This window comes from Cryptococcus neoformans, chromosome 1, assembly GCF_000091045.1.
Source record: "Cryptococcus neoformans var. neoformans JEC21 chromosome 1, complete sequence".
NCBI lineage: Eukaryota > Fungi > Basidiomycota > Tremellomycetes > Tremellales > Cryptococcaceae > Cryptococcus > Cryptococcus deneoformans.
In genome coordinates, this window is record NC_006670.1 from 1,886,355 (window position 1) to 1,913,200 (window position 26,846).

Below are 26,846 nucleotides of genomic sequence, written 5' to 3' on the forward strand. Positions count from 1 at the left end.
ATAAAGACGATAAGAGACGTGCCTGAAACGCACTAGGTCGTTTTCAATTAACAGTTCCGTCTTTGCCGCACCGACCGGCAACAACACCTTGTTACAATTCAATTTCAAATCCTCTCTGTGCATCCATCTTATTGTACAATGGTCTCTCTGGAAAGAGCTGTCCTCGATGGCTCCCTATTTGCTGGCCCAAACCCTCCTTCACCGACCCGCTCGGCCTCTACGGCTTCGCCCCTCAACACAGACGACGAGCTCGGGTCTGACTTCGAGGACTCGCCAGATCAATTTACCTTTGAAGATGACCAGCAGGAAGGTTCTGGAAAGCATTCAAGCTCCTGGTTGGGAAAGTCACGTCGCACAAACGAGGGGAAAGCGCAGGAGCATGTAAGGCAGCCTATAGAGCATGATGGCCACCAAACGGGTGTGAAAGGTGTCATTGATGATCGCAAAGTGCACAACTCCAATGCTGCCGCGCAAAAACAAGCAGAAGCAACAGCTAGAGCCATAGAGCTCCAACGGAAGGCTTTGGTGGGCTTGACGGTACATGAGGAGGCTGAGCTGGTAGCGAAGGATAAGGAGGAGAAGGAGGAAGATTCTGAACTGGAAGAATGGCGGAAGAAGAGGAGAGATCAACTACAAAGAGAAAAGACAATGCAGCAGGAAGATGATTCGCAATGGGAAAGACAGCGACAGGGTGATTTTGCGTATGGAGGAGGGGATGTGGGGAAGGGTATCCGACGAGGTGCTTTAAGAGAGATCTCTGAGCACAACTTTATTGAATCTGTCGAGAGAGAAGGCTGGGCAATCGTTCTGATTTATGAACCGGTAAGCTATACTACAAGTGTCCCCGTAGGAAAAGCCACTCAAACTTTATGACAGGGGATACCACGGTGTAATGCTCTATCAGCCTCACTTCTCCATCTTTCACTCAACCTCCCAGCGTCCCTATCAGTCGCTCTTTATCGTGCACGTGCTTCTGCCATTGCGTTCTCTCTGCTACCTGCTTCATCCTCAACTACGACCAGCCTCGTCATTGACGATGAATTCCAGGTGAAAGAAGTTGAGGACAAAGAACCGAAGAGACTTCCTGATCCCGATGTCTTACCTAGCCTTTTGGCGTACAAGGATGGTGAGCTAGAGAAAACATGGATCAGAGTAGATTGGGACGTTAGTGAAGATGGTATTGAAGGCTTGTTGCGAAGGTTCGTGATGTCTAGAGACCGCACCCTGGGCTTCTATGACGCTGACACGATTGAATGTAGGGAAGGCGTCTTGCCAACTATCTCCAAAATGGGCGCCAATAGACAGCCATACTTTGAAGATCCAGATGAGGATGATTGATATTACGTTCTGTATAGATACATACACAAATGTGGTCGGCGAGCACGATGGCAAAATAAGGCATTAGACAAACTGGCAAATCAATGATCACCCTCAAAATGGTCATTCAAATTATGTATTATATCAGTTCTGCATTGCAGTGGCCCATAGCAGACTAGACTTGCAGCAAGATACAGTATTCCACATCCGGTAATTTGTTTGCAGATGCCGAGATGAGAAAGAATGTTTCTTGTAAGATATGCGAGACATTCTGTTACGACGCATGTTGACGCTGAACCTCCTTCCAAGAGGGCAACGGAAAATTTCAGCAGCAACTATTTTTTCTCTCACATAGGTGGACATGACAGGAAATGATGTTTTCGCTCTATGGTGGGCTTTTTAGTTTTGACACTTGGTGACACTGCCTCCATAGATATATTGTTCTCTTTTTGAGCTTTCAATGTCCATCACAGATGCACCTAATCGTCAGTCTCGGCCGAAGCATCCTTTCAAAGATTCCCAAATCTTTGGGCACAGAAAGGCAAAAACTTGAGAGATTATCCGTTTGTGTCCAGCTAGACGTTTTATATCCTGATGCATCCCATCCTCTATTCCTGCTTAACACCAATTTCTCGTGCTTGCCGAGACCACTACGTTCAAAATGTCAGTATCCACTGTATTCTGGCCCATAAGACGCCGGCTTCGACGCAACGGTCCATCAAGCGCACCGTACTCACCATTTGTGAAGGGATAGGTCTAGTGGGAGCGGTGTGCCTCTCCTCCCTGTTCGCTGAGAGTCTCCAGACACCAAAAGTAGCGATGGTGATACCAACAATGCAGATGGCTGTGTTGCCCTTCCAGTTGCTGGGTCGGCTCCACCAGCCACCAGAGGGAGTCCAGACTTCTTTAGGGTAAGGATATTGCGCCTATAGATTGGATCGATCAGTATAACTCGAGAGACGTGTTTGGCCAATGAACCAAACTTACGCCGCCGCCCTATCAAAATGGTTAGCTCTGCATCCATAATTCCTGGACGATAGAACATACCATTGTGAATGATTGAGATGAACGTATGGGTAGGTGTGATACAGTTGCGTCGCTTTTGCATCCAGTTGAGTGGTCGAATAGTCTCGCGTGCCTGACAAGTTTACTGGCAATGAAACTAGGCTTGCGAAAAAAGAAAGTAAATGTTGCCCAAGGCGCGCTGTGAAATTAGTAGTACTCTGATTGGCCGTCGGAAGCTTTCGGAAAAGAGGAAACTCCGTGTCTGAGGCTGCCATTTCCTCTTTCCCCTCTTATTTATTCTCTCTCTCACTTTCGATTTTTTTTTACCTCACGCATATTCTCTAATTCCACTCTCACAACGCAGCTTGTATCCACTCATCTAATTCAAAATGGCCGGTGACACTTACACTCCTGGTACGTAGTTTTTCTGTCCGTTCCAGCCGAACCACGGGAGCTCGATGGCTCGTTGGGATTGGGAAGGTGGCCATTGAGCAAGCAAAGATAGCGTAGACGGTAAAAAGGAATAGCTGTTGACGTGATGGTGCAATAGGTGACGCTTCTAAGGGTGCTGGTATCTTCAAGGTATGTCTGGATCTGGTTCTTAGCCATCCAATCAGAGCTCCACTGACATACTCTCCCTTTTTTTTTATGTACCACAGACCCGATGCGCCCAATGTCACACCCTTGGTGCTGGTGAACCTCACAAGGTTGGCCCTAACCTCCACGGTCTCATTGGCCGAAAGTCCGGTCAAGCCGAGGGTTTCTCTTACACTGCCGCCAACGTCAACAAGGGCGTTACTTGGGTGAGTTGATTTCTGGCCTTGGCTCAGAGAAATGCTAGCTAGCATTTCTTTCTCGCAAGCTCGAGCCCCTGTTGATATAAGAATCTCGTACTGACAATTATTGCCTTATAGGAAGGACAAACCCTCTTCGAGGTACGTTGCCTCTTGGTCACCGGTGTCATGGGCAAAAGCGCAATACTGATCATTTCCTCTTTGTAGTACCTTGAAAACCCCAAGAAGTACATTCCTGGTAAGTCAAAAAAGTCCCGTCCGTTACGAAAGTTACTATCCCTCTGACTTGATCATTTGCACAGGTACCAAGATGGCCTTTGCTGGTCTCAAGAAGGCCAAGGACAGGAACGACCTCGTCGCCCACCTTGAGGAGGCTGTGAGTCATTAGAATCTTCCAATAAATGCGTCTTGCTAACCAGTCATTCTGCAGACCAAGTAATATAGCATCTTTTTATGGGACTCGCGGTTTGGATGATGCTCTGTTATATGACACTATTTGGTTGATAGCATATGCACTCATCCATGTAATAATACAGCAGCTATCCTTTATTCATTCACGCCACCGACTCATTTTAAACTTTCAAGGATGCTCCTTCCTTCCCGCCGTTTATGCGTCATTGCGCCGTCACTTGCGCGACTGGTATTGATGCGGACCAACCTTGTCGAGGCGATTGTTGGCGAGGAAAATGGACGCTTCTTGATTGGTGACGGCCGTCCATTTGAAATTTCCCATTGTGGCGGAATTATTTCCGTTGGCATCTTTTGGGTTCTTAATTACGTCACAAGAGATCTCGGTGAGCGCCGCCCTGCACTCTTTATTTTGCTATTATTAATAATTAATTATTCGTCGTCGTTCCTTCATTTTCATTATTCATTTTACATATTTATCTTTCCAGTGTTGTGCCGCCCACTTCGGGCGTGACGGACCGGCAGCAGCATCGATGGATCTGTACATAGTATAGTAGTATTATTGTCGACGGCTGTGAGCAGGCCTCGTTTTTGTGTCCTGATTCAATCAGAAGAGCTGCTAATCACTGAAGGGTTACATGAACATCAGGTTGTTCCCCACGAGGTTCAGGTTCAAGGGTTTCTCATCACGTTATTTCCGAACCATCTTCGTATAAAAGTTGGAATCGGAATTATTGCTGCACAAGAAATGGCAAAACGATATATGAATTTCTATGTGTATGTCTTGGCGAGAAGGCCGAGTCCATCTTTGAATGCTGATCTGCAGTATTGTAACGTTTATTACGAATCGTAATTAATCGGCTTGCCATATTGATGTTTTACCGTCAACTGCCATTCTTGCACGCCAAGCCCCCTACTTTGACAGACGTCCCAGTTTTGTCGACAAGTTGACGGGCTCTCCTCCTGGTGCCAAAGAGTCTGAATTCTTAGAACACCGGCTGGAAAGTGGGAGAATGGGAAGGCATTCGCAAAGATCGGAGCAGGATATGCTGAGCTGATCAAGCAAGCTGTGCTGTAGGAGAGAAGAGTACAGAGCGCTTGGAAGTACGAGTCCATTACACAACTAAGAAGGGTTGTCCTTAAGAGCTTTTAACAATCGTTGATAGGTGTCTTTCAAAGGCAGTTATGTACAAAGCATAAGAGTAACAAACAACATATGTAAAATAGTTGGATGTGGAAATTGTCAGAGAACCGACCGCAAATGGTCGACATGAATGCAGTATCTCGCGCGTGTCGTCATCTCCCCATCGATGATCTTCTCATTCTCCTTCTCCTTTCCTCGACCCATTTCGGATTTCCATTCTCATCACCGCAGCCATGTCAGCCTCGCCAACATCCCCAGCAAGGACACCCACTCCTTCCGCCAACCCGCGCACACCCCCGACAGCTACGACGTCTCCTCTTGCCGCATCGCCTACTCCGCAGCCTCCCATAATCCATCCCGATCCTCAGACGCAGCCAGACAACAACCCCAAAGTATCCGAATTGCATGCCATGTTTCCAACAGTTGAGCTCTCAGTGATTGAGCTCGTGCTCGAGACATGTGGAGGGTCCACTGACAGGGCAATCGAGCAATTGTTGGCTATGAGTGACCCCGCCTTCAAGCCTGATGAGCTCAACGTGGCCAGGCAAGACGTGAGTTCTGTAGGGGGTTAAAGACGGTATGGTAGTATAGTCGCTGACATGGGTTTGGTACCCCATTCGCAGCACCAGGTGGACCTCGATGCAGAGTTTGCCCGGTCACTTCAGCTTCAGGATGAAGAAGAGTATCGACGCTCTCGAAGCCGTTACGAGGCGGCACACGGTTCTGCCAACCCTACCCAACCCCAAGGGGAGCTGCCTTACCAGCCCCGTGTCCGTCGGGCTCGTCCGTCTCAATCCCAGGGAGCGTCCCAGCCTGAAGTCGACGGTAGGTTTGCAGAGTATGAGAGTACGAGAGATGGAGAGAACCCTCCGGGGATGCTTTACGTGGAAGAAAGGCTAGAGAAATTTGCCGAAGGTGGGTTGTCGCAGCACTGCAACCGAATTGGGGGTTGGAGGCTGACGAATTCGTTTCACAGCTGGCAAGCAGACCTTTAACTCTCTTCTTTCTCGAGCTAAACAAAAGTACTCGGAATTCCAGGCTTCCCAGGGTCAGAGATCTAGTACTCAAGGATATGGCGGAGGTCAGGGACAAAGACAAGAGTATGACTATAGCGGGTACGGTCGTGCTGCCCCCGGCGGTAATCGGGGCGGTGAACAGAGCAGGGGGCAGGGCTTATGGAGCAATGTCGGATCGTGGGTTGCTGTATACATCACACAGGACAGAGTACTAATCAAGTGCTAGACATTCCCCCAGTATAAGTGGTACGGAAAGTATATCCTCTCAAAGTACCTCCGACCCTACTCCGCCCCAATCACGAAGGCAGACTCAAAGTCAGGCACCTGTTCGCCAGCAGTCAAAGAGATGGCAACCTTCTGATGCCTATGGTAGGTTCCACTGATATCCCATCGTCATATATATTTTAGCTCATGCCCCGGTTACGATATAGACGACCCTCTGCCCCCTCGTACCACGTCCAGCCCTACTCAAATAGCCGTCGCACCTTCGCGAACTATGGCCGGCAGCCCGGATAAAGGAAAGATTGACCCTGGTAAGCGACTTCATCATCAGTTTCCAGTTTAGTAAAGTATTGACAATCTCCCCCTAGCCAAGTTGGGTATTCTCCCAAAGAAGCGTGTGGATCTCATGTCCACATCTCCTACAGCCTCTTCACACCTGAACTCGGAAAAAAAGAGTGACGACGAAGACCCTAACCCTTCCTTGCCCAACGGGAGTCTCATGAGCAGAATCCCGCCTACGCCTCCTGCAGAGACCAATCTGTACAAGCTGGAGGATAGTGATGATGATGAGTTGGAATATACCAAGTGAGTTTAAGCATTCTTTATCAAAACTGGGGCGTAATTGACCATTGGCAGGAATCCATTTGATGAGAAGTGACGACCGATGTTGAAATGAAAACATGGTTGGTCACGTTTCGTTGTTGTTCATACATATATGTAAAATACCCTTGTACAGAGTCATGATGAATTTCTTGCCGCCCGTAACGAATAAGCCCACCTTTTGTATGTGAATATCATACATGCATAACATAACGAACGAAACTCGATGTGATATTTAATAGCAACCTTTGACGTGATGGATAATTAGAGACCTGGCATTTTTTAACCTTTCTTTTTGTTTGTTTGTTTGTTTGTAATTCCATTATTGCTCCGATCCCAAATGCGTCAACGCAACCCTCCTCTTCTTCTTTGGGGCCTCGGCTTGTGTCGTCTCGCCTGCTCCTTCACGCTTCTTGGCATCCTCTTCCTGACTCACGGCAATACCCAAATCAACTCCAGCAGCACTTGGTCCTTCGGTATCACTAGGTGTCGGGGTGGGTAGCACTTGGTCCGTCACTGTCACTGAGCTCGCCGAACTTGGGGGCGCTTTGGCACCACCTCCAACATTGGAAACTGACAGTAAAGACGCAGAGACTGACCCGCTGGCACCAACCACGCTACTGGCTGTTGAACCTTCTCTATCACTCCTTGCCACTCCCGGTGCTGGGCTTTGTCTTGCCACATGACTGACTGCGGGACTGTGACCTGTGGCGGAAGCGCCCGATTGGGAATGTGACGAATGGATAGAGTCGCGATGAGTAAGTGATGGTGGGAGGGGGGTGGAAATCCCATTGTTGTGGGACTGGGCGATTGCCTGCAGTTGGCGGTGATGTTGTTGGGTAGGGTGAACAGTTCCGAGCTCGCCAAGATCAAAGATGACGATGGAGCAGTAGCCGTCTGCGGATGAAAGGAAAAGACATTGTCCGTCCGGTGACCTGCATGGCATTGTAATGTTAGTTTGTAACGCATGAGATCGATCATCATTGATGACTTACCAAGCGACATCAGTAAATCCAGCATAGTGTAGTCCCTTGAAGATGGCTATAGGCCCAGCCTGTTGTGTATCATAGAGTAGGACCGAGTCCTGGCATGCCACCGCGTACAAAAGCCTATACGGTAAAGCAAACACACTTCCCAACACTTTGTCTCCCTCCTTTTCCTTTTCCTTTTCCCTTGAACCTGAAGGAGCGGGAGGTGGGGGCATGTTCAAGCTCACGTGCACTGGCTGGGTATCATTCTTGTCGAAAGTGACATGCTTTGGCTCGGCAGATAATTGTCCGTTCTGGCGGAGGTCATAAAACACGGGGGAGAAGCGAATAGCAACACTAGAAGTTTTATGGCCCGGTAAATGGGCAATCGGCGGTCGAGAAAGGTTGGCGCGAGAGTAGATGTATGCTGTCGGCTTGCCCGTCTCAACGTTTTTCGGCCGTGGGACAGACGATGATAATGGGTCGGATGTATCCTGGGAGATATTCTTAGCGGTAAGCAGGGGAGATCCCTTGTACACTTGATCCTCAATTTGCCCGGCAGGAGTGAGTAGCAAAGAGCCATCAGGAGAGAATGTCAGTCGCCTAAAGAATCTCGTCGCACCCTCTTCACCATAAAGACGTTGATTGATTGTCGAGGCTGGAGGTGCACGGATGGCGGGTAAAGGGGGGATAGGAGAAGGTGACCGGGCACTGCGTGCGAGGTGACTGAAAGCTGCAGCGCTGAGAGCTGGGGAAGCGGCAGCTTGTGATCCGGAAAAGGAAGAACGTCTGGAACAAGGACGGTTGGAAGTGGCTGGAGGGTTCATCGGGGCGGGAGCAACCTGAGGGGTGGAGGGCACAGATGCTGAAGGTGTAGCTGGGGTAGCGCTGGCACTTACACCGGCCAAAACTGGGGCATGAGGAGGCAAAGCAGCCTCGGGAAAATCAGAGGCGGTAGTAATCACTGAACCAGCTTCGGAAGTAGTGGATCCTCTACGAACCATACTGGGTCTAGACGCCGAGGAGATGGAAGGGGTTCGGGAGTGACGGATCTCCATCCGTGTTGAACGAGAGACAGGGTGGACATCGGGAATACCGTTACGAGTGGTAAACGTATTGACGTGTACCGCACGGTCACTGCTTTGAGTAGCAATGTATTCGTTCAGAGGGTCCCAAGCGACACCTTGCACGTTGTGCAAATGTTCTCGAAGTGCAAACACACATTCGCCTTTAAAAAAAAAAAATCCCATCAGAAACATTTCTCAACCATATCGTTATGCAACACTCACCGGTGGCAGCCTTCCATATTGTCGCGGTGTTATCGGTCGACCCGGCGATGAGATACTCTCCATCAGGAGACCATGACAAGTCGTATACATGCTTTGTGGTCACCCTGGGCCTGTGATTAGCTTTTCTGCTTGATATTGCAGATAAAGGGAGACACAAGGGACATACTGAAGCATCTTTTGTAATCTCCAATGCTCCTTGTCGGGCAAATCATCTGAAGTCTCTCCAAAAGTCACGCTTGGTCTATCGCTGGGCACCCAGAGGATAACGTTTCCGTCTACCGTGGAACCTCTCAGTCTATAGCCTTTGGGATATGCATGAGACTTTTGCACTCACCATCACCAGCCGAAGCAAGTATCTGTCCGCTGGGACTGAACCTGACGACGTTAACCGGAGCAGTGTGTTTCGACAACGTCGCAAGGTATTCCACTCGTGGTGGGTGTGGTGTATATTCTTGTCCTGTGAGGGCGGCGTAGGTGGACGGGGGGATGGAAGGGATATTGGGGTAAACCATCCATATCTACACGTGCCCAGCGGTTATTACCTTTGGTGAGTTGTCCCAAAACCAGTCGGAGGGGGGAAGAAGGATGGAAGACGTACCCGCACTTTGGAATCACCACCGGCAGTTGCCAGCCTGTACTGCCTTCCTCCAGCTGCAGTAGCTGCCGAAGAGCTGCCCTTTTCGATCCTGTCCCTGTCCTCTTCGCTCTCGCTGGTTGTGGACGCAGCCAAGAGACGTTTCAACTGGGGGAGCGGGAGCGGCTGGAAATCGCACGAGTAAACCGCCTGTGTTTCGTGCCAGCTGTTAACGTGGCGGGGTCAGCTCGGCGGGGTACGGTCGGGGTTGGAGAGGGATGGATGCTCACGCGATCTCAAGGACCTTGGGTCTCATTGTTGGAGTGTATGGAAAGAGGATATGGATATGGTGAATTGAGCGAGGGAAAAAGGGAGTGGTGTAACCACACGACGCGCGGAAAAAGGATCGCGCCGAAAGAAAGTGGTAGTGTGGGCAGGTTATACTCCTTCGGCTTCGATGGCGATAATAGCAACTACAAGTATGGATGGACGGGCAGGCCAAAAGGAAGACCAAGGGTTGCATAGGGACGGTACGGCATGCATAGCTCCTGAACACATTTTACCGCTCACAACTGGCGCAGCCGAGCATTCACTTTTCAACGATCGATGATGCCAGCCCCGACGGATGCGTGGGAAGTCGGAGGCGGGATGGATACCCTTTCCATCGGCCTGGCACATGCACAAAGGATCGAGAGACTAAATGCAAAGCGGTAGGGTAGTAAACTATAATAACCAACGATAAAATCTAAGCGACAAACGCCTTTTCTTTCACACCTCCTCCTCTCGCCCCGCCCATCTCATCAACATCCATCCCTTCTCCTTCCACCCTGGCCTCCGTTCCCGCTCCACCGGCACTTGCTAACTTGGCGGCGGCAGCAGCAGCAACAGAAGCAGCTTCAGCCTCAGCCTCTCGCTGCCTTCTCCCTCTGGTAGGCACACCCGCATACTTGTCCCTCATCCTCTCATACTTTAATCTCTGCTCCCTGGAGACACTCGGTAACGTCTTTTGTGCTGCATGGGCAAAATGTTCAGCTGTGACCCTGACGGAATCCGTCTTTCGCTCGATCCCTTCCGGCTCGGCCTCTGCCGGTGTTTCGAATGCGCCTATACTCTCCAAAGCGGCTCGGAGTGCGAGCGTGGCAGCTTCCCTCACGAGCGCCGCAATGTCCGCACCGGAAAAGCCATCGCACTTGTCGGAAGCGACGATTTCCTTGATCGCTTGCCATGAATCCTCGTTGATCGGCGTCTTCTTGGTGTGGGTCTTGAGGATTTCGAAACGTTCGGAAGGTGAAGGCAGGTCGACGTAGAGGAGTTTGTCGAGACGACCGGGTCGGACCATGGCGGGGTCGATCATGTCCGGACGGTTAGTGGCGCCGATGACATAGACGGCTTTACGAGCATCAAGACCGTCGAGTTCGGTAAGGAGCGTGTTGACTACTCTTGCCGAGGATTCAGACTATACAGCATAAAGTCTTTTTAGCGACAAGTCCGTAGTCGGCATGAATCGAAAAAAGAAATGAAACTTGCCATAGAATCGTCTCGACGGGGCACGAGAGCGTCCAGCTCGTCAAAGAAGATGACACAGGGGGAAGATGATCGTGCCCGAGCAAATACTTGCCTCACCGCCCTTTCACTCTCGCCAACATACTGTTTTAATTGAAAGATGTCAGCCCCTTGGCTTTATAATCTAGAAAAAAACTAAAAAACCCACCTTGTTGAGCAACTCTGGGCCCTTGACGGAGATAAAGTTTGCTCGACTCTCATTCGCGACTGCCTTGGCTAAAAGTGTCTTACCACAGCCAGGGGGTCCCCAAAGCAGGACACCACTTGGCGCATCGATACCCACGACGCTAAACAGTTCCGGGTGCCGTATAGGCTGCACAATGGCCATGTGCAGTTCATCTCGGGTCTGACTGAGCGCGCCGATATCAGACCAGGTGACGTCGGGGATGGTGGCGAAACCTTCACGCTTGGCCGAAGGCTGGACGATCTTTAATGCGGCAAGAAAGTCGGCGGGGGTGAGGGAGATGGTGGACAGCTGGTCGGAAGTCAAGGCGGTTGGATGGGACATGAGGAATTTGGCGATGGGCGTCTCCTTGACGTCGTCGGGCAGGTTGGCAAAAGGTGTATAGCGGTCGTCAATCGCCATGGCTTCCATACCTGCACCATCGGGTTCGGGGACGGTCCCTTGTTCGCTGTCATGAGGGGTATCGGTACCACTACCGATACCGAAACCGCTATCAAAGATGCGCTTGACGGCAATGATACCTGCTTCGGTGGTGAGCGCGGTCAGATCTGCGCCAATGTAGCCTGGGGTGGCCTTTGCGAGTTGGCGGAAATCGACGTCGCCCGAGAGACGCAGCTTGGAGCAGAGTACTTTGAGGATCCTAGGTAGGTTGAATCAGACCAATCAATTAGACGATATAAAAAGAAAAGACTTGCTGTTCTCGACCCTCTTGCGAGGGCACACCCATCTCAATCTCGTGGTCAAACCTGCCCGCTCGTCGCAGCGCGGGATCCAGAGAATCAGGCCGGTTCGTCGCGCCGATGATGATGACGGGCTCTTCGCTCGCCGCGAGATCGTCCATACATGTCAGGAGCTGAGCCACGATACGGCGCTCCATTTCCCGTTGGGCGTTTTCACGTTTGGGCGTGATGGCGTCGACTTCGTCCAGGAAGAGGATACATGGCGCGACTTTCTGCGTGGGCGCGTCAGCAGCGCCGGACAGGGAACGCATTCTGCATACCTTGGCTTCGTCAAAGGTGTCTCGCAGAGTCTTTTCCGACTCGCCCGACATGCCGGACACTATGGAGGGTGCGGACACGGAGATGAAGGGCAGCTTCAGCTCCTGCACTGTGCGGTCAGCGTCTCTGTGCGCGGCGCCGGCATGGGGAGACTCACGCCCGCTAGGCATCTCACGAGCTGCGTCTTGCCGCCGCCGGGCACGCCGTGGAGCAGGACGCCCTTCGGCCGGGGGACGCCGGTGTGGAGGTAGATCTCGGGGTGGAAGAGGGCGAGGGCGGCGATTTCGAGCAGCTGGGTGATCTGCGGCTGGAGCCCGCCGAGTGCGCCGAGGTCGAGGTCGGGCGGCGCGTACTTTGCGGCGATCACAGACGGGGCGGCCCGCGGTCTCTTCCTCCTCGGGGGGGCGGCGGGGGTCGCTGGGGCGGGGGAGTCGTCGAGGGGGGACGCCGGGGCGGGCAGGTCGTTGAGGGGGATCGCCCGCCGTGTCCGCTTCTTCTGGGGCGGGGCGCTCGTGTTCCAGGCGGCGGTGATGCCCGCATTGAGGGAGGGAAGCCCGCTCATCGTGTCTCTGCGCTGGCCGGCTCGTCGCTTGCGTTTCCACAAGAACAACTTTTCAACATCCACCCCTCCACCGCCATCGTCGCTTACGTAAACAACGCGTCGCGTGAGACGGGCTGCACACGCAAAGTCCAGTCAACCGCCGCCACCGCGCATGTCTTGTTGGCCGCCTGCTTTTACATTCTTCCTTCCTCTACATTTGCAGCAGACACAAACGAAATGTCAAGAGAGCAGGAGCAGGACCCATTCGTCAACCAGCACGGGGAAGAGGCCGAGGAGGAAGACTTTGAATCTCTGGCGCCTATGCTGGTGGCCAAGCTCCAGGTAGGTCGCCGCCAGCTTCAGTCATTGTCCCTAAACTCTTTTTCTTCTTTGGCCATCAGGAAGCGGGTATCTCTGCGCAAGACACCAAGAAACTTGCAGATGCCGGTTTCCACACTGTCGAGGCCGTAGCGTTCACTCCCAAGAAGACGCTATGCACTATCAAGGGCATTAGCGAGCAAAAGGCGGACAAGATTCTTGCTGAAGGTGGGGTATTAAAGAAAATCGGGGACCAAGGCTGATTCGCTTCGACGTTAGCGTGTAAGATGGTGCCTATGGGATTTACGACGGCTACAGAGATCCATTCAAGACGGTCAGAGTTGGTGCATATCACGACTGGTTCGACTGGGTTAGATACCATCTTGGGCGGCGGGATCGAGACGGGTGCCATCACCGAGCTTTACGGCAAGTCTTTGCGCTCACTTGTTGCATCGCCGATTGCTAATACGAGTACAGGTGAATTCAGGACTGGTAAATCTCAGCTCTGTCATACGCTTGCCGTTACTTGTCAAGTAAGCTCAGCCTGGAACCGTGCTCGCACCCAACAGCTGACGATTCCTCCAGCTCCCCGTGTCGATGGGCGGTGGTGAGGGAAAATGTCTTTACATCGATACCGAAGGCACGTTCCGACCTGTCCGTATGCTTGCTGTCGCCGAACGGTACGGTCTTGATGGGGAAGAGGTGCTCGACAATATCGCCTACGCCAGGGCGTACAATGCGGATCATCAGTTGCAGTTGCTGGTGCAAGCGAGTGCCATGATGGCCGAGTCTAGGTATGTCGCGGCTGCTTACGGAGAGACGCTGACGAGACTTGCAGGTTTTCGCTTTTGATTGTCGATTCGTGTACGTCACTCTACCGAACGGATTTCTCGGGTCGAGGGGAGCTTTCCGCCAGGCAAATGCATTTGGCAAAGTTCTTGAGAACGTTGATGAGACTGGCCGATGAGGTGCGTTTGTATCGTGCGGGCGGTTCTTGGAATTTACTCCAATGCTAAACCGCTAGTAGTTTGGCGTTGCTGTTGTCGTCACAAATCAAGTTGTCGCCCAAGTCGACGGCGGACAGTTTGCCGTCGCCGACGCCAAGAAGCCAATGTGTGTTTGCTTCCATAACATCACGACGTTTTCGCTGACGCACAAGTTTCCCAGTGGTGGTAACATTATGGCTCACGCGTCTACTACTCGACTCAACTTGCGAAAGGGCCGTGGAACGTCGCGGGTGTGCAAGATTGTTGACAGCCCCTGTCTTCCAGAAGCCGAAGCCATCTTTGCCATCAAGTGGGTTATGTTTTTATTATTATTATTATTATTTTATTTTCGAATCCTGCTGACGATCTAACCAGTCCCAATGGTATCGGAGATCCCGAGGAATTGCAAGAGTAGACGGGCGGGGTACGATCATTGATTATAACTATTAACTATTCACTGGGTATTTGTGTTGTGCTTTGGGTCATTGCCATGTATGATATCGTGTCATTCTTGCGAGACAAAATGTAGTAGCATAGTCAATGACTGGCGATGTTTTTTTTCCGTTGGAGCACTGCAAGGCGACGAGCCAGGAACAAAGGTCAAGACAGATCAACCCGTCTTTTTGCAGATCTTTTCGAGCAACGCGTCGTGTGGCGCATATACAGTTTGACTAGCGGCAGGTGGCATATTTTACCGCTGGCTGCTCCTGGCGCTATGCATGCTGCCTGGAACTGGAGCCCGGGCAGTGGCATGCATAGGTCGTACACTGGGAGACGGTTGCATGGCGGGGATAAAGCAGCATGCATGTTGGGTCTGGGATGGGGATGGTGGAGGTCTGCAGAGGTTGTGGAAAAAAGGTTCCGCGGGTGTTCCGGACGCGATCCTCAGACAAGTGCATCTCGCCATCTCCCTCTCTGCCATCTCGCACCGCTCCCCCCCCTTGAGCCCCCCCCCTTGAGCCCCCCCCTCCACTGCCCCACGTTCGACGCACCTCCTCGACGCACCTCCTCGACACCCGCCATGAAACCCGTGGGATCGCTCTCCCTGGGCAGAAAACTGCCCTCGGCCGGATCGCTGCTCGTCGGCATCCTCGTAGGACTGCTCGTTGCTTCCGTACGTGCCCGTCGCTTCGTCTGCAGCAAGGCTGACTGACTCGTGTTCGTGGTGGCAGCTGTTACGCCGGGGAGATGTAGGTTTTTGGACATTACACCCAACATTGTCGCCGAAAAAGGAACTGACCACTTGTCCTCTCACAGTCCAGCACCGAAGCATGGCGTGGTAGTGGTGTGAACAAGCTGCGGCCCAACCCCGTCGCGGGCTCGTCCCGTTTACAGCGCTCCCAAATCATGCTCCCCTCCATCGAGCAACGTCTCCATATCCTCCAACTCATCAGCACCCTCTCCGCCCACCACACCAAGGAGTGTCTCCGCAACCCGCAGCCGCTCTACGTCGAGCAAGTCAAGGAACGGTACGCGCCTCTTGTCGGGTACAAGAAACCGTGGTCCAACTCTGGCTGGCTGGGCAGACTGTTTGGCGGCAAGAGTGATTCCCAGTCGACCATGGCGTCGACCACTGGAAACGACAGGCTGGACAACATCAAGCGGGATCTGCAGGCGAGGCAGCACAAGTACTTTTTCGCGATCAACTTGTACAACTCGTTTGACGTCATCCCCGACCTCTTTGCGACACTCTTCCGAGCGGCTGCCATCTTGGGCTACCACAACGTCTTTGTCTCCATCTACGAAAACGGGTCCAACGACCAGACAAAGGCGCTCTTGAAGATTTTCGATGCCCTCGCGCGAACCGTCGGCCTGAGGATCATCATCCGAACATCTATGCGTACCCGAGGTCTGTTCAACCACCGTATCGAATACCTTGCCGAAGTCCGAAACGCCGCCATGCTGCCCCTCCACGAACTTCGTGACAATGACGGGGAAGTCTTTGACTCGGTCGTCTTCATGAACGATATCTTGCCCTGTGTCGACGACCTGCTCGAGTTGATTTGGCAGAGTAGGAGACAGAATGCGGGTATCACCTGTGCGGCGGATTACATGTACCACGATGATATCGTGAGTTTCTGCTTCCGGCTGTGTTTAGTACTGTTACGAGAATGAAAAAATAACCACATGACTACATAGGGTGCTCCTGTATTCTACGACAACTGGGTCGCCCGTGACATTAACGGTACCGCGCTCGAGAATGCGCCTTTCGAGCAAATCTTCCACCACACTGAATCCAACCACCGATTCCAGCGACATTTGCCCATCCAAGGTACGCAAGAGAAAAAGTGGTGTTGCTATAACGCTGAACTGTGGCTATTAGTCCAATCGTGCTGGAACGGTATCGCTATTCTCGATCCCACTCCCTTTTACGAACCTCCTCATGTCAGGTTCCGAATGGCCAACTTGGCTCAAGGCGAATGCTCGGCGAGTGAATGCTCTCTCATCTGCAGTAAGTCTATTTTTTTTCATTCCATCCCCTTGGATTTGAGTATATTGAAGAAAAAATCAGATGACTACTTTAACGCCGGGTACGGACGGATCATCATGGTTCCCCGAGTCAAGCTCGCCTACGACCGAAAAGTCTGGGATATTATCCACCCCGAACGAAGAAATCTCACTGCTATCAGAGGTTACAAGCGTATCGGCGGTTTGCCGGATGACCCTCACTCGGATCCACAGGATAGGAGCTGGTACGGCCCGCACGATAGGTTGTTCACCCCCGAAGAGACGGAAGAATTGGAGTTTGTACCCGGACCAGAGTATGGTAAGTCGACAACAGCTTTTTTTTGGTCCCAAATCTGCACGGAAAAGAAAAAAAAAAAGTTGGTTGCTTACTCAGACGGTTGCAGTGTGGTGCTGGGGTTGGGACGGTGCTGGTGATCTTGACGGACCGGATGTGGACCCGATTTGGGAACACATGCAACCTAGGTCATACTCTGAAGAGGCGATCCAGATCAAGCATTACCGAAATATGCCTGGATGGTAGATTTCTTAAAAAGATATGTGTGCGTGTATGGGGGTGGTATAGATTGGGAGAGTTGGGGTTCCGATTATTACATTTGACTGAATCTTATGGCCTGTGCTTTTGGAATATGCATCCTTTTTCAGACGTTCCCATGTGTTTTTCTTTTTTCTTTTTTCCGTTGTCTCGACAATGAACATGCCTCCTTCTTTCCTAGTCGATCGTAATAATCGAGTCAAAGATGCATGACGGGCTCTCTATGCCTGGATACCCGCGGCGCTCTCAACAGCCGCCTCGGGAACGACCTCAACCTTCTCCTTGGGCCAACCCCAGAATCTCCTCTCCCTCCCCACAGCCCTCTCATCTCTCGGCAACTTGTCTTCCCTATCCCTCGCAATACCCACAAACTGCCTAAACTGCCTCGGCCTCTTTACCGACGGCACATTCTGAGGACCCGGTTGGTCGGGTCGTGAAAGATGGGGATAGGGAAGGTGATGTTGGTAAAACTTGACGTAGCCTGGTTGAAGGGCGTAAATGGTAAAGTCTTTGCCGACAGCGACATTTTGCCCGGGATGGAAATTGGCTCCTCGCTGTCGCACAATGATAGTTCCAGGAGTCACATATTGGTCTAATCAGATAACAGATATATGTCAGTTCCCAAAAATGTGTGACACGCGCATTCCGTGCGATATCCCAAACTTACCGCCATATCGCTTCACACCTAATCTCCTACCAGCCGATTCTCTACCATTCTTCGACTTTCCACCAGCTGCTTTCGAGGCCCATCGTACCTGGATTTGGGAAGCAAGAGCTATGAAAAACGGGTGTTACGATTAGTATAAACCGCCGAGGAGAAAAACGCGAGGGGAACAGGAAGGGGTGTGTGTATACGTACAGGAAGGACCAGCGAAAAGCTGTGCTCTGATTTGCGAGACGGCCGATGGTATAGAAGTTGGCCGGAGGAACATTCTGTTATAGGTGTAAGATGTTGTTTTGTGTCTGTGGAAAGAGGATATATGGGCGACGAGCAAGGTGAATTTCGGAACCTTCTCCTTGCTCGATAGGTGTAAAAGGGAGGGAGGGAATAAAATATAAACCTCCACTATAAGCACCTCCACTCTTCAGTGTCCATCTTCGTACGTATTGCTATTACAGTCCGCCATGTATTACCCTTGCTCTTTTTAAATCATCTTAGCATCTCACATTCCGTATCTCATGCCAAAACACGTCCCTACATTCAAGCACCTCCTATACTCTTCACAGTCACGCACTCCGCAGCAGAGCCAGCCACAGCCAGCACCACAAAGAAGACGGCCAGGGCCTCGAGGCATCCCTCCCTATATCGTTGGAGAAAATGTATGGTCTCCAAACACTTCCGGGGGTGTAGATGCCACCCTGCTCATGGACCTTGATCATGGTGCCATACACCCGTACGTCTGTCTTATTTGTGAACCCCCGAAAGAGGAACTAATGACAAGGCAGCGCTGAGCTCTTGCGTCGATTTGAACATTCTCGTTGGGTGGCTTCTCGGACGACGGCAGGACCTGCAGCTCCCCCTTCATGGCATGCTGCTACAAGGCTAGCTTCCCGACCAAAGTTGACAACCCAGATAACACAGGACTACCCGCCTGTTACCACAAACCAACTCGAAGAAGCGTCCTCCTTATTCACCCATCGACCAAGGCAGCGGAAAAAACCTATCCCGCGGCTTTTGGACTTTTGCTTTGATGTAATTCTGAGGTATATGGATGATGAATCGGTCATCTATGCTCCCGAACATGGAGAAGAGATTGAACAACAAGATAATGAGACATACTCTATGGGTCGTCTTTTACGCGAACAAACGACCTATCTGGAACCGCATCTCAAAACCGACCTTGTCGACGCTGCATCCCTTCTCCCAGAAACGTCCAAGCACATTTCAGACCGCGCATATAAAGCTATGCTGTATGATCTTCCTCCCGATATATCCGAGGAAGAAGATACTGTACATGAAAATGACTGGGACACTCCAGATGTAGACGCCCATCTCACCCATCTACCTCTTACCCTTCATTCTTCTCCTGTTACATTCCTTCGAAGCGTTCCTTCGGTATCATCCCTCACATCTATCAACATTGCATACTCTATAATACCAGATCTGGAAGGGCTTGTCAACGTACTACCGAAGGGACTGAGAGAGTTGGGGCTGGCAGGGATCAGTATCAAGAATGGAGAGGACAGCGTCAAGAAAGGGTTCATAAGGCTGGCGCGAAAGCTGATTGTTCTAAAGGTAAAGCAACCATCAAAGACACATGTGCTACAAGATCTTCTAATAAAGTTTATAGGTACTAGACCTTTCGCACCCGCGCTTTTTTCTTCCCGTCTCCACATTGACGACGTTTCTCCATCCGGCCGAGACACACCTGCCTTCGCTCAGAAAATTAGGTATGCGCGGCGTTCATTCACAGCAGATGGCCGGCTCGTTTGGCATATCAGCCCTTCCTGGTTCGACGGATGACGGTCGAAATCGAGAAAAAGAGGCGAAGCGCGGGATAGAGAATATTATCAGAGGCGGCGGGAGGACGAGATGGGTTGAAATCATATGGGGAGACGACGAGGATCTGTTGTAGTATGTACAAATTAGGCGTTGTATTAGGCAAATGCATGTATTGAGATATCTCTGTTCATTGTATGCCAAATATGCATTTAACCCAAGATAAATTTGCAGTTGTGTAACAAATTATGCTATTGACCAGTTTACCCAAAAAACCCCATCTTTTCTCTCGTGCTGAATATTATAAATTACCCTTTCCGACGGGCGCAGCTACACTAGTACCAGCTTTCGCGAACCATGGTACCTCTGTAAGCCAATGTTGTTCAAAAGCAGAGACGTTTCGAGCGTAAAACGCGGTGGTGATGGTCTATTCATACCAGTAAGCTGTGGGCCTTCCGAAAGTCCTATAAAGACTTACGAGTTCATCATACAAGATTGCAGGTACTTTTTTGCTCATCAATACACTTGAAGGGTGGATCTTGACGGTCTACGGTACGAGGAATGAGTTTTTAGCTCTTCAGAAAAAGGAACCTCTAGCTTACCAAGCTACCGGCCGTCTGTCTGTAGCTGCCATCGGCTTGGATTACCGCCGTGTTCATGAACAAACCCTGCAGCAAAGACCTCCCAACCATCCCCCATTCACTCCCACAACTCGCCTTCCAATCCTTTCCTAGCCTCTCAGACAACTCTCGAAGCTGTTCGCGAACCTTGAGTGCCTGAGCGAGGGTTTTTGAGTTGACATGATTGTCCTTGCACCAGCCAACCAAACTCTGCGAGGAAGAGTTGCTGTGAGAAGAAGACTTGGATTCCTTCAACTCAGTGTACGCCCTGAAAACGTTCATCATCGTCAAATGATCGCCTTCGCGATGAATAAACTTTTGTCGCGCCTGAGCAGCTTCTTCCCTATCGTTAGGTCGGTCGATGAATACATTACCGCCAGCATTCACAAGGGAGATGATGTCAATGATTTCGTTGGCACATCCATACTCAAAGGCAGCAAGGAGGATACGAGCGTGAGGAGGATCGAGAGGAAATCGGAGCATTTGGAGGCCGAGGGGCGTAATGGTTGTGGGAGAAGAAAGAGCGGAGAGACCGACAAGCTCTTGGAATGCCGCAAGGACTGTGTTGGCTATTAGATGTTGATCATATCGTGGTCGAGTTGACGGAACTCACTTGAATCACGACCGGGGTTATCAATGTACTCAAATTCAAAGGGGTTTTGTCCCATCGCTATGAGTTGCAAAACAGCCGATGAAAGGTTACATCTTTGAATCTCGGGGGCGTCGAATTCAGGCATCTTGTCGAAGAAATCCTGGGTGAAAAGACGATAACAATGTCCCGCTCTCTAAAAACCTTCGTTAGCATATATCTGACAAACTGACGTAGCGAACCAACTTCTCGTCCCGCTCGACCAGTCCTCTGCCACGCTGACGCTTTACTGATTCCTTTCTTTCTCAAGTGTTCCAAAGCCCCAGCATTCCTAAACACATATTCTTTTTCCTTCTTAAAACCGCTGTCAACCACAAACGCCACACCCGGTATGGTCATAGATGTCTCGGCAATATTGGTCGCTACGATGACACGTCTGGTGTTGTCTGGTGTGGGAATGAAGATCTTGGATTGGGCAGTGGGGGGCAAAGCGGCGTAAAGGGGAAGAACCTGAAGAGCGGGAGATCCAGGAGCAAGCTGCTTGGAAACTCTTTTAAGAAGCTCTACGCAATTCTCAATCTCCTCAGAGCCTGTAATGAATCAGCGACAACCTTACTCTGGTTCGCGGCAAGAACTGACCCGGCATGAAGACCAGCACGTCACCAGGACTATCGGGAGAACAATGTATTGTCATGACTTGTCGAGCAGCTGCTTCGATAAAATCGTCTACAGGCTCCAATACGTGCTGTGTAGCCACTTCATACATTCGGCCTTTGACTAAGAGCGCATCTCGGCCACTAATTTGATTCAGCTGTGCCCAGTATGATGTGTAGAGCTACTTACGTTCCGAAGAATGTCTTGAACTTGGTAGGATCAAGAGTCGCACTCATGATCACTAGCTTCAACTCCTTGACCTTTTTCTTGCCTGGTATCTTCTCCTTCCCTTGGAATTCTTCTTCGGCTTGCCGGCGAGCAATGTCTTTACGTATCCGCTGAACCCTCTTCAAAGCACCACAGAGGAAGTCAGTATTGAGTGTACGTTCATGAGCTTCATCGATTATGACGACGTCGTAGTTGAGTAGAAGGTTAAGACCTTGTCCCTCAGACATGTGGGAGTCATTTTCATCTTCTCCGTTCGCCGTCCCATTGGCTCCTTTTTCGGGAGGGCAAATCTTGGGGTCCGACCCAGCCAACTCCCTCATCAACACACCTTCCGTCAAGTACCGCACCCGAGTCTCTCGACTTGTGACATCCTCAAACCTCACACTGTACCCTACTTCTCCCCCTATTTGACAGCCCATCTCCTGGGATACTCTGTTGGCCAATGCTATAGCCGGCAAGCGTCGAGGTTGGGTAATGGCAATGGATGGTCCTCGGAAACGATTTGATGAAGACGGCGAGAAATGGTTGACAGAGACAGGGTGGGTGCGCAGAAGCTGCGGAAGTTGGGTGGATTTACCACAACCCGTTTCGCCTAGGATCTTTAGGGTGTCAGAGTTAACAGTAAAAGTCAGAATGTGGACCAACGATTGTAGTATCATTTGCCATGATTTCTTCCAAGATCATCCGTCTCCCTAATAGTACTTTAGCATTGATAGGAATCTAAGAGCATTCCTTCGACATACCTTGGTAAAATGGGAGTTCCTTACGCTTCACCAATAGTCTTTCTGCTTCCCTTCTTCTTGCTTCAGCGCCGTCCTTCTTCCCCTTGCCCAAATCTCCATTCGCCTGGCCAATCTTTCGCTTCTTTGGGCTTTTCGGTGAATATACCCCATTGACATCGAGATTGTTGACCTTCTTCTTCTTTTTTTCGGCTTTAGGTGTGGATTCAGCTTCGTCCTCATCTGAAGAGTCATTGAAATTTGACACCCTAGGCTGAGGCTTAACGGAGCTCGGTAGTTGGCTGCTAGTGCTTGCGGCTACAGTCATGTCGATGATTTGTAATTTTTTGGACGCTGCCAAGGCTTCTGTACGGTGTTTTAATGCCAGAAATCCGAGTTGGCAGATTTTGTCGACAGTAATAGTTTGTGCCTATGTCACGGCGGGAGTTACTGACAACAACTGAAGAGGTCTGCAGAATTTGTTGTTGTTGATTATTATTTATTTTGGCTCGGTCTGCACCGAAATTATTTTCCGGCCCATTTATTTTTGTGCCACCGGACGATTATGTATGTTTGGATTGCTTTGCCATATCGATAAATTATTCGTTCAAAGCGCAAAGATTGAATATGGCGGCATGGCAAACAACAAGGGAAGCTAACTACATGCATATATGCATCTCCTACTAGCACTACTGTCACTCAGGCTGCGACTTCTTAAACCTCTCTAGCAACCTTTGTACGCTCTGCAAAGAGTCTTTCCTGCCCTGCTTCGCCGCCGCTTTTCCAGCATCCTGTTTTCTTTGGAGTTCTTCTAAATAAGCCCTTCCATTTCCACTCCTAGCCTGCTTCAATCCTCCAAGAACGTCACTGGGTCGCGCTGTCGCCGGCTTTTCAGCATTCACAAGCCACTCTCTGCTTCCAATTTCCATCCCGTCCTCCGGCGAGTTCGACAAATGCAAGTCAAACCGCACGGTGTTGAGCGGACCTGTCAAAGCCGCACCACCACTTCTCCACTTTCTCGTCCACCTTACACCCGCACCACTCTCAGCCAGGGCCAAAACAGTGGGAGGTGACCTGATCTGAGCATGACTGGGCTTAAATGTGCCTCTTCCTTCTGTTAACTTCTGACGAGTAAAGTCGACACCAATGATAGAGTCATTGGGTTTGAAAGAAATATGTTCGGGGGAAGGTGTGGTTTTGCCCGTAATACCGCCCAAAGACACGATCCATGGACGGTTGTTTCCTCCCCGCCTAGCAGGCGAGGTGATACTGTCTTGGGCAGCGTCATGCCTAGAAATGGTGTTAAGAGTATGGCCGGGAAGAGAAGTGAGAGGGTTGTAATCTTGAACACTTTCGGGAAGGTTGGCGTAGGTAAGACCGTGGAGTTGGTGAGGTCTAGAAAGGATTCTTGTGGAGGATGGGAAACTTCGCTCCGCTGAGGAGATGGCGCTTTCAAGGGAAGGTACAGCGTCTCCAGGGAGCTTGTCGGACGTTGACAGATGGATAAGGGTGTTGTCCTCAGGATGGACGAGCGTTTGTCGTGTAGACTCTGGCATCTGTTCTAGACGCTGTTGCAAGAACTGCTTCCTCTCCGCCCGAATGCGCTCGAGGTACTTCTCAAAGTCTTCCTCGCTCATGCTCTCCACATCCCTAACCCATTCTTTCTTTCCCAACAAAGGCTCAACCATGCTCTCACTGATGCTGAAGGGTGAGGTAGCTCTGGTCGCATAGTGGGTCTTTCTTTGCTTCTGCTCTGGTGACCATCTGATCTTTCCGCTACCCCAAGCTTGGATGAACCTCGCTTCTCGTTCGGCTGAACGCCAGTCACAATCGAAGCCGGGCCCAGAGTCGAGAGAGTTGAACTTTATATAACGAGGGCCTTTGGTTCTGTGGATAGAGAATTTGAGACCCCAGTCGGAATGGCGTGATTGGGAAGAAGGAGTGGTGGTGTAGATACGGGAGATGAGAGGGTCGTAGGTAGCAATGTTTGCCCTACGAAGAAGCTGAGGGAAGGGAGAGGACATGATGTCTGCGACTAGTCAGCGTTTGTGTAACTAGCAGCCAATACACGCACCAGGGAAGGACAACCTGAGCGAGAAAACGTGAAGGAAAAGATGTTGCTGATTTTATGTTTTTGCAGTTGTCGCCAACGGTGAAGGTCCATTTCGATTTCGAAACCACCTGGGAGAAAATTACAAAACCCTCGCGGAAATATTCCTCTTCCAAACTCTCCGCCGCCGCCTTTAAAAATCTCATCGCTCTTTTCTTTCTCTTCTTTTTCCACAAACCTACAGCGTCCCCAATTCCCCATCGGTGCTACGAGCTCCCTTCCCTGCTGATTCGTCGGTCTGGGTCGAGTGAGCTAACACGATCGTTTTGGGGCCAGACAGGACGTTGTGAACAAATGTGTACTCTCTCTGACTCTTTCGGGAGAAGGGGAGGGTGCCAGGCTACGCGATTAAAACAACTTTGAGGAGAGAAATCTATGAGTCAGAGTCACCTATGAGTAGCCACATTTTTATCATCTCTTAAGCGCTTGAATGCATCTACCTGTGTATCTTTTGAAATTCGTCGACGGGTCAAAAGACTCGCAATGTGGTGGTCAAGCAATAGCTATCTTTTTTTGAGGACAGCATTCATACAGCACGCACGACTGAGAGGAGGGGGCCGTCATCTAGCCACTTGATGCATTGCATTCCCACTTTTGCTTTTTGCTAAGTTCATAATCGTACAAACATATGCATGGCCATAGATTCTGACACTCCTATTAAATCCACTCTAGACTTAAAAAAGAAACCTAAAATTCGGCGATTTATCAACTTCCGGTTGTTGATTATTGTCCCAACCTGCCTCCTGCCGAAAACATCACCACCATATACCAAGTAAATCCTTAGTAGACATACTCGAAGCTATGATTGAATTAGCGAATATTTTTACACAATCTCAAGCTGGTTACTCACTTGGGGTTCTGCTTGTCAGTCAAGTTTGAAAACGCTGTCGCGTTGAAATCTTCCTCGGTGACGCCACCCCTGCTCTCCCTGAGCTTCTCCTTCTTCTTGTTCTCCCAAATGAAGGCGTATCGGAAAGCGAAGAAGAGGATGAATTCCAGGCAGTTGCAAACGAGAATAGAACCAATACCAAGGGTGTATTTGGGTGCTTGCTCAGACTTGTAGAACTGTCCAGGGGTCAGTATTTATTGACCTGCTTATAAAAATTGTGAATGGTACTCACGAATGGACCGGCAATGTTACCAACACAAGCTCCCAGCCAGATAATACCAGATACAATCATCTTCTTACTCTGACCACCAGTGTTGGAAGTGATAAGGGAAAGTGAGAGCACAAAGGACGCTTGGTATGAACCGGTAAGGTAGCTTGATGATGGCATGGATCAGCCCTCGTAATCCCCCTCTTCAATGACAGAAAACACTTACAAGCAGATCAACCTTCCAACGTAAGCATCAGTGGGAGCCAACAAGAAACCAAGAGCACCGGCAATGGTGGGCAGCATGAATAATGCGCAGACATAAGTTCGAGAGTTCTTGGGGAGACGACCGTTGATAATGGCACCGGCACCGATCCAAATCATGATCAGAACGCCTTGAGGGATACCAAGAAGAGCGGTGTGAAGAGTGTCTACCAACAGGAGTTATGAGTCACGTTTCTGCCAGAGTAATCTGATCCGACTCACCGAAGCCAAGTCCCTGGATGACAAGAGTGGAGAAGTTGCTAATACCTCCATTGGGGATGTTACCTGTAAATGAGCAAGTCAATTACGGAGTTCCATTGTGGGGCTGACGGAAAACATACCAAGCAATCCTAACAAGAAGAACATGTACTACACAAGAACGTTAGAACCGGTCACCTTTTTCCTTTCAAGCGACCTACAGTCTTGTAATCGACCAATGCTTCCACAATCTGGTCCCATCTAATTGTCTTGCTTTCAATGCCAGTCTGGTTCTTCCTCATTCTCGCGATCATCAACACTCTCTCGTCTCGCGAGAAGCCACGGAAAGACACTGGAGAGTTTGGAAGGTAGAGGGCGAGACAGATGGCCCAGAAGGAACAGACAGCACCGACAATGAGGAACTCGTAGCGCCATGTCGCGAGCGCACCGTTAATTTGACCTACGGCCCAAAGTCAGTGAAAAAAACTTCCACTTCCAAAGAGAGATGCGGGCTTACCAATACCGTAGCCGATGAGACCGCCACCAGCAACACCAAGGCCGTTGAACGCATACCAGGATGAAATCCTTGAAGGTTGCTCTTCCCTCGTGTAATACATGGAGGTGATCAACATGAAACTGCGAGTGTCATTTAGTCTCCAACCTTGACAGCTTAACATTTGACACTCACCAAGGATCAGCAATAGCCTCCGCAGCTCCAGAAATAACTCGCAGGGCAGCAATGGTCGCATAGTTCTTCGACGCCGCTTGGCACATGAGGAAAGCACCCCATAAGAAGATGTTGAATGCCAGGTAGTAAGCTGGTGGGGAACGCTGAAGCAAGAGGTTCGATGGGATAGCCCAACCGAGCCACCCAAAGTAGAAAATACTTGAGAGCCACGAGTACTTGGACCCCGCCAGGTTAAGGTCTTCCTTGATACCAAAAATTGCAGCGTACGACAATGTGGTCTTGTCCACATACTGCAAAATAGCCAGCGTATCAGC

The 26,846-nt window shown here is 50.5% G+C and overlaps 13 protein-coding genes across 13 annotated transcripts in view; 6 read left to right on the top strand and 7 right to left on the bottom strand.

Moving 5' to 3' along the window:
* Positions 1-64: 64 nt before the first annotated feature.
* Positions 65-1,436, top strand: CNA06930 (expressed protein). The gene is made up of 3 exons (XM_567010.2): positions 65-822; positions 877-1,199; positions 1,260-1,436. Exons 1-3 carry the CDS (start codon positions 139-141, stop codon positions 1,336-1,338), a joined length of 1,086 nt encoding a protein of 361 aa, XP_567010.1. The 5' UTR covers positions 65-138; the 3' UTR covers positions 1,339-1,436.
* Positions 1,437-1,774: 338 nt separating this feature from the next.
* CNA06940 (hypothetical protein) lies at positions 1,775-2,459 on the bottom strand. The gene is made up of 4 exons (XM_024656363.1): positions 2,365-2,459; positions 2,305-2,313; positions 2,055-2,243; positions 1,775-1,967 (listed from the first exon to the last, which is right to left on the bottom strand). Exons 1-4 carry the CDS (start codon positions 2,365-2,367, stop codon positions 1,926-1,928), a joined length of 243 nt encoding a protein of 80 aa, XP_024511993.1. The 5' UTR covers positions 2,368-2,459; the 3' UTR covers positions 1,775-1,925.
* Positions 2,460-2,644: 185 nt separating this feature from the next.
* On the top strand, positions 2,645-4,760 carry CNA06950 (electron carrier, putative). Its single transcript, XM_024656364.1, has 10 exons — positions 2,645-2,736; positions 2,873-2,904; positions 2,982-3,125; positions 3,237-3,257; positions 3,324-3,354; positions 3,419-3,492; positions 3,547-3,910; positions 4,013-4,098; positions 4,174-4,301; positions 4,351-4,760. The coding sequence occupies exons 1-7, from the start codon at positions 2,712-2,714 to the stop codon at positions 3,553-3,555; spliced, it is 336 nt and encodes a 111-aa protein (XP_024511994.1). The 5' UTR covers positions 2,645-2,711; the 3' UTR covers positions 3,556-3,910; positions 4,013-4,098; positions 4,174-4,301; positions 4,351-4,760.
* Positions 4,761-4,839: 79 nt separating this feature from the next.
* Positions 4,840-6,724, top strand: CNA06960 (hypothetical protein). Its single transcript, XM_567013.2, has 7 exons — positions 4,840-5,219; positions 5,292-5,583; positions 5,645-5,861; positions 5,911-6,053; positions 6,116-6,217; positions 6,275-6,491; positions 6,543-6,724. Exons 1-7 carry the CDS (start codon positions 4,902-4,904, stop codon positions 6,562-6,564), a joined length of 1,311 nt encoding a protein of 436 aa, XP_567013.1. The 5' UTR covers positions 4,840-4,901; the 3' UTR covers positions 6,565-6,724.
* CNA06970 (chromatin assembly complex protein, putative) lies at positions 6,710-9,696 on the bottom strand. Its single transcript, XM_567014.2, has 7 exons — positions 9,628-9,696; positions 9,362-9,563; positions 9,098-9,281; positions 8,930-9,038; positions 8,764-8,867; positions 7,502-8,702; positions 6,710-7,441 (listed from the first exon to the last, which is right to left on the bottom strand). The coding sequence occupies exons 1-7, from the start codon at positions 9,651-9,653 to the stop codon at positions 6,829-6,831; spliced, it is 2,439 nt and encodes an 812-aa protein (XP_567014.1). The 5' UTR covers positions 9,654-9,696; the 3' UTR covers positions 6,710-6,828.
* A 153-nt stretch (positions 9,697-9,849) lies between these two features.
* On the bottom strand, positions 9,850-12,666 carry CNA06980 (helicase, putative). Its single transcript, XM_567015.2, has 6 exons — positions 12,240-12,666; positions 12,085-12,186; positions 11,780-12,036; positions 11,049-11,724; positions 10,865-10,984; positions 9,850-10,793 (listed from the first exon to the last, which is right to left on the bottom strand). The coding sequence occupies exons 1-6, from the start codon at positions 12,642-12,644 to the stop codon at positions 10,083-10,085; spliced, it is 2,271 nt and encodes a 756-aa protein (XP_567015.1). The 5' UTR covers positions 12,645-12,666; the 3' UTR covers positions 9,850-10,082.
* Positions 12,667-12,791: 125 nt separating this feature from the next.
* On the top strand, positions 12,792-14,440 carry CNA06990 (recombinase, putative). The gene is made up of 9 exons (XM_024656365.1): positions 12,792-12,965; positions 13,025-13,169; positions 13,221-13,367; positions 13,419-13,474; positions 13,527-13,735; positions 13,780-13,909; positions 13,969-14,054; positions 14,109-14,237; positions 14,303-14,440. Exons 1-9 carry the CDS (start codon positions 12,861-12,863, stop codon positions 14,340-14,342), a joined length of 1,047 nt encoding a protein of 348 aa, XP_024511995.1. The 5' UTR covers positions 12,792-12,860; the 3' UTR covers positions 14,343-14,440.
* A 449-nt stretch (positions 14,441-14,889) lies between these two features.
* On the top strand, positions 14,890-17,043 carry CNA07000 (capsular associated protein). The gene is made up of 7 exons (XM_567017.2): positions 14,890-15,041; positions 15,100-15,117; positions 15,185-15,997; positions 16,067-16,199; positions 16,251-16,379; positions 16,440-16,694; positions 16,780-17,043. Exons 1-7 carry the CDS (start codon positions 14,949-14,951, stop codon positions 16,914-16,916), a joined length of 1,578 nt encoding a protein of 525 aa, XP_567017.1. The 5' UTR covers positions 14,890-14,948; the 3' UTR covers positions 16,917-17,043.
* Positions 17,044-17,053: 10 nt separating this feature from the next.
* CNA07010 (60s ribosomal protein l27, putative) lies at positions 17,054-17,941 on the bottom strand. Its single transcript, XM_567018.2, has 3 exons — positions 17,788-17,941; positions 17,596-17,703; positions 17,054-17,520 (listed from the first exon to the last, which is right to left on the bottom strand). Exons 1-3 carry the CDS (start codon positions 17,858-17,860, stop codon positions 17,150-17,152), a joined length of 552 nt encoding a protein of 183 aa, XP_567018.1. The 5' UTR covers positions 17,861-17,941; the 3' UTR covers positions 17,054-17,149.
* Positions 17,942-18,063: 122 nt separating this feature from the next.
* CNA07020 (expressed protein) lies at positions 18,064-19,548 on the top strand. Its single transcript, XM_567019.2, has 3 exons — positions 18,064-18,322; positions 18,375-19,164; positions 19,220-19,548. Exons 1-3 carry the CDS (start codon positions 18,108-18,110, stop codon positions 19,502-19,504), a joined length of 1,290 nt encoding a protein of 429 aa, XP_567019.1. The 5' UTR covers positions 18,064-18,107; the 3' UTR covers positions 19,505-19,548.
* CNA07030 (ATP-dependent RNA helicase prh1, putative) lies at positions 19,524-22,638 on the bottom strand. Its single transcript, XM_024656366.1, has 9 exons — positions 22,203-22,638; positions 22,105-22,151; positions 21,421-22,058; positions 21,217-21,374; positions 20,824-21,167; positions 20,602-20,773; positions 19,971-20,548; positions 19,847-19,915; positions 19,524-19,795 (listed from the first exon to the last, which is right to left on the bottom strand). Exons 1-9 carry the CDS (start codon positions 22,504-22,506, stop codon positions 19,670-19,672), a joined length of 2,436 nt encoding a protein of 811 aa, XP_024511996.1. The 5' UTR covers positions 22,507-22,638; the 3' UTR covers positions 19,524-19,669.
* Positions 22,639-22,834: 196 nt separating this feature from the next.
* CNA07040 (hypothetical protein) lies at positions 22,835-24,317 on the bottom strand. Its single transcript, XM_567021.2, has 2 exons — positions 24,253-24,317; positions 22,835-24,207 (listed from the first exon to the last, which is right to left on the bottom strand). Exon 2 carries the CDS (start codon positions 24,200-24,202, stop codon positions 22,874-22,876), a length of 1,329 nt encoding a protein of 442 aa, XP_567021.1. The 5' UTR covers positions 24,203-24,207; positions 24,253-24,317; the 3' UTR covers positions 22,835-22,873.
* A 593-nt stretch (positions 24,318-24,910) lies between these two features.
* Positions 24,911-26,846, bottom strand: part of CNA07050 (hypothetical protein) — a 2,319-nt gene continuing 383 nt past the window's right edge. Inside the window, exons 2-10 of the mRNA XM_024656367.1 lie at positions 26,533-26,822; positions 26,362-26,480; positions 26,066-26,304; positions 25,988-26,015; positions 25,869-25,931; positions 25,612-25,813; positions 25,410-25,551; positions 25,139-25,353; positions 24,911-25,087 (exon numbers count right to left, since the gene is read on the bottom strand). Of these exons, the coding sequence (XP_024511997.1) occupies positions 25,069-25,087; positions 25,139-25,353; positions 25,410-25,551; positions 25,612-25,813; positions 25,869-25,931; positions 25,988-26,015; positions 26,066-26,304; positions 26,362-26,480; positions 26,533-26,822 (1,317 nt within the window). The 3' untranslated portion in view covers positions 24,911-25,068. The remainder of the gene's footprint in view (positions 25,088-25,138; positions 25,354-25,409; positions 25,552-25,611; positions 25,814-25,868; positions 25,932-25,987; positions 26,016-26,065; positions 26,305-26,361; positions 26,481-26,532; positions 26,823-26,846) is intronic.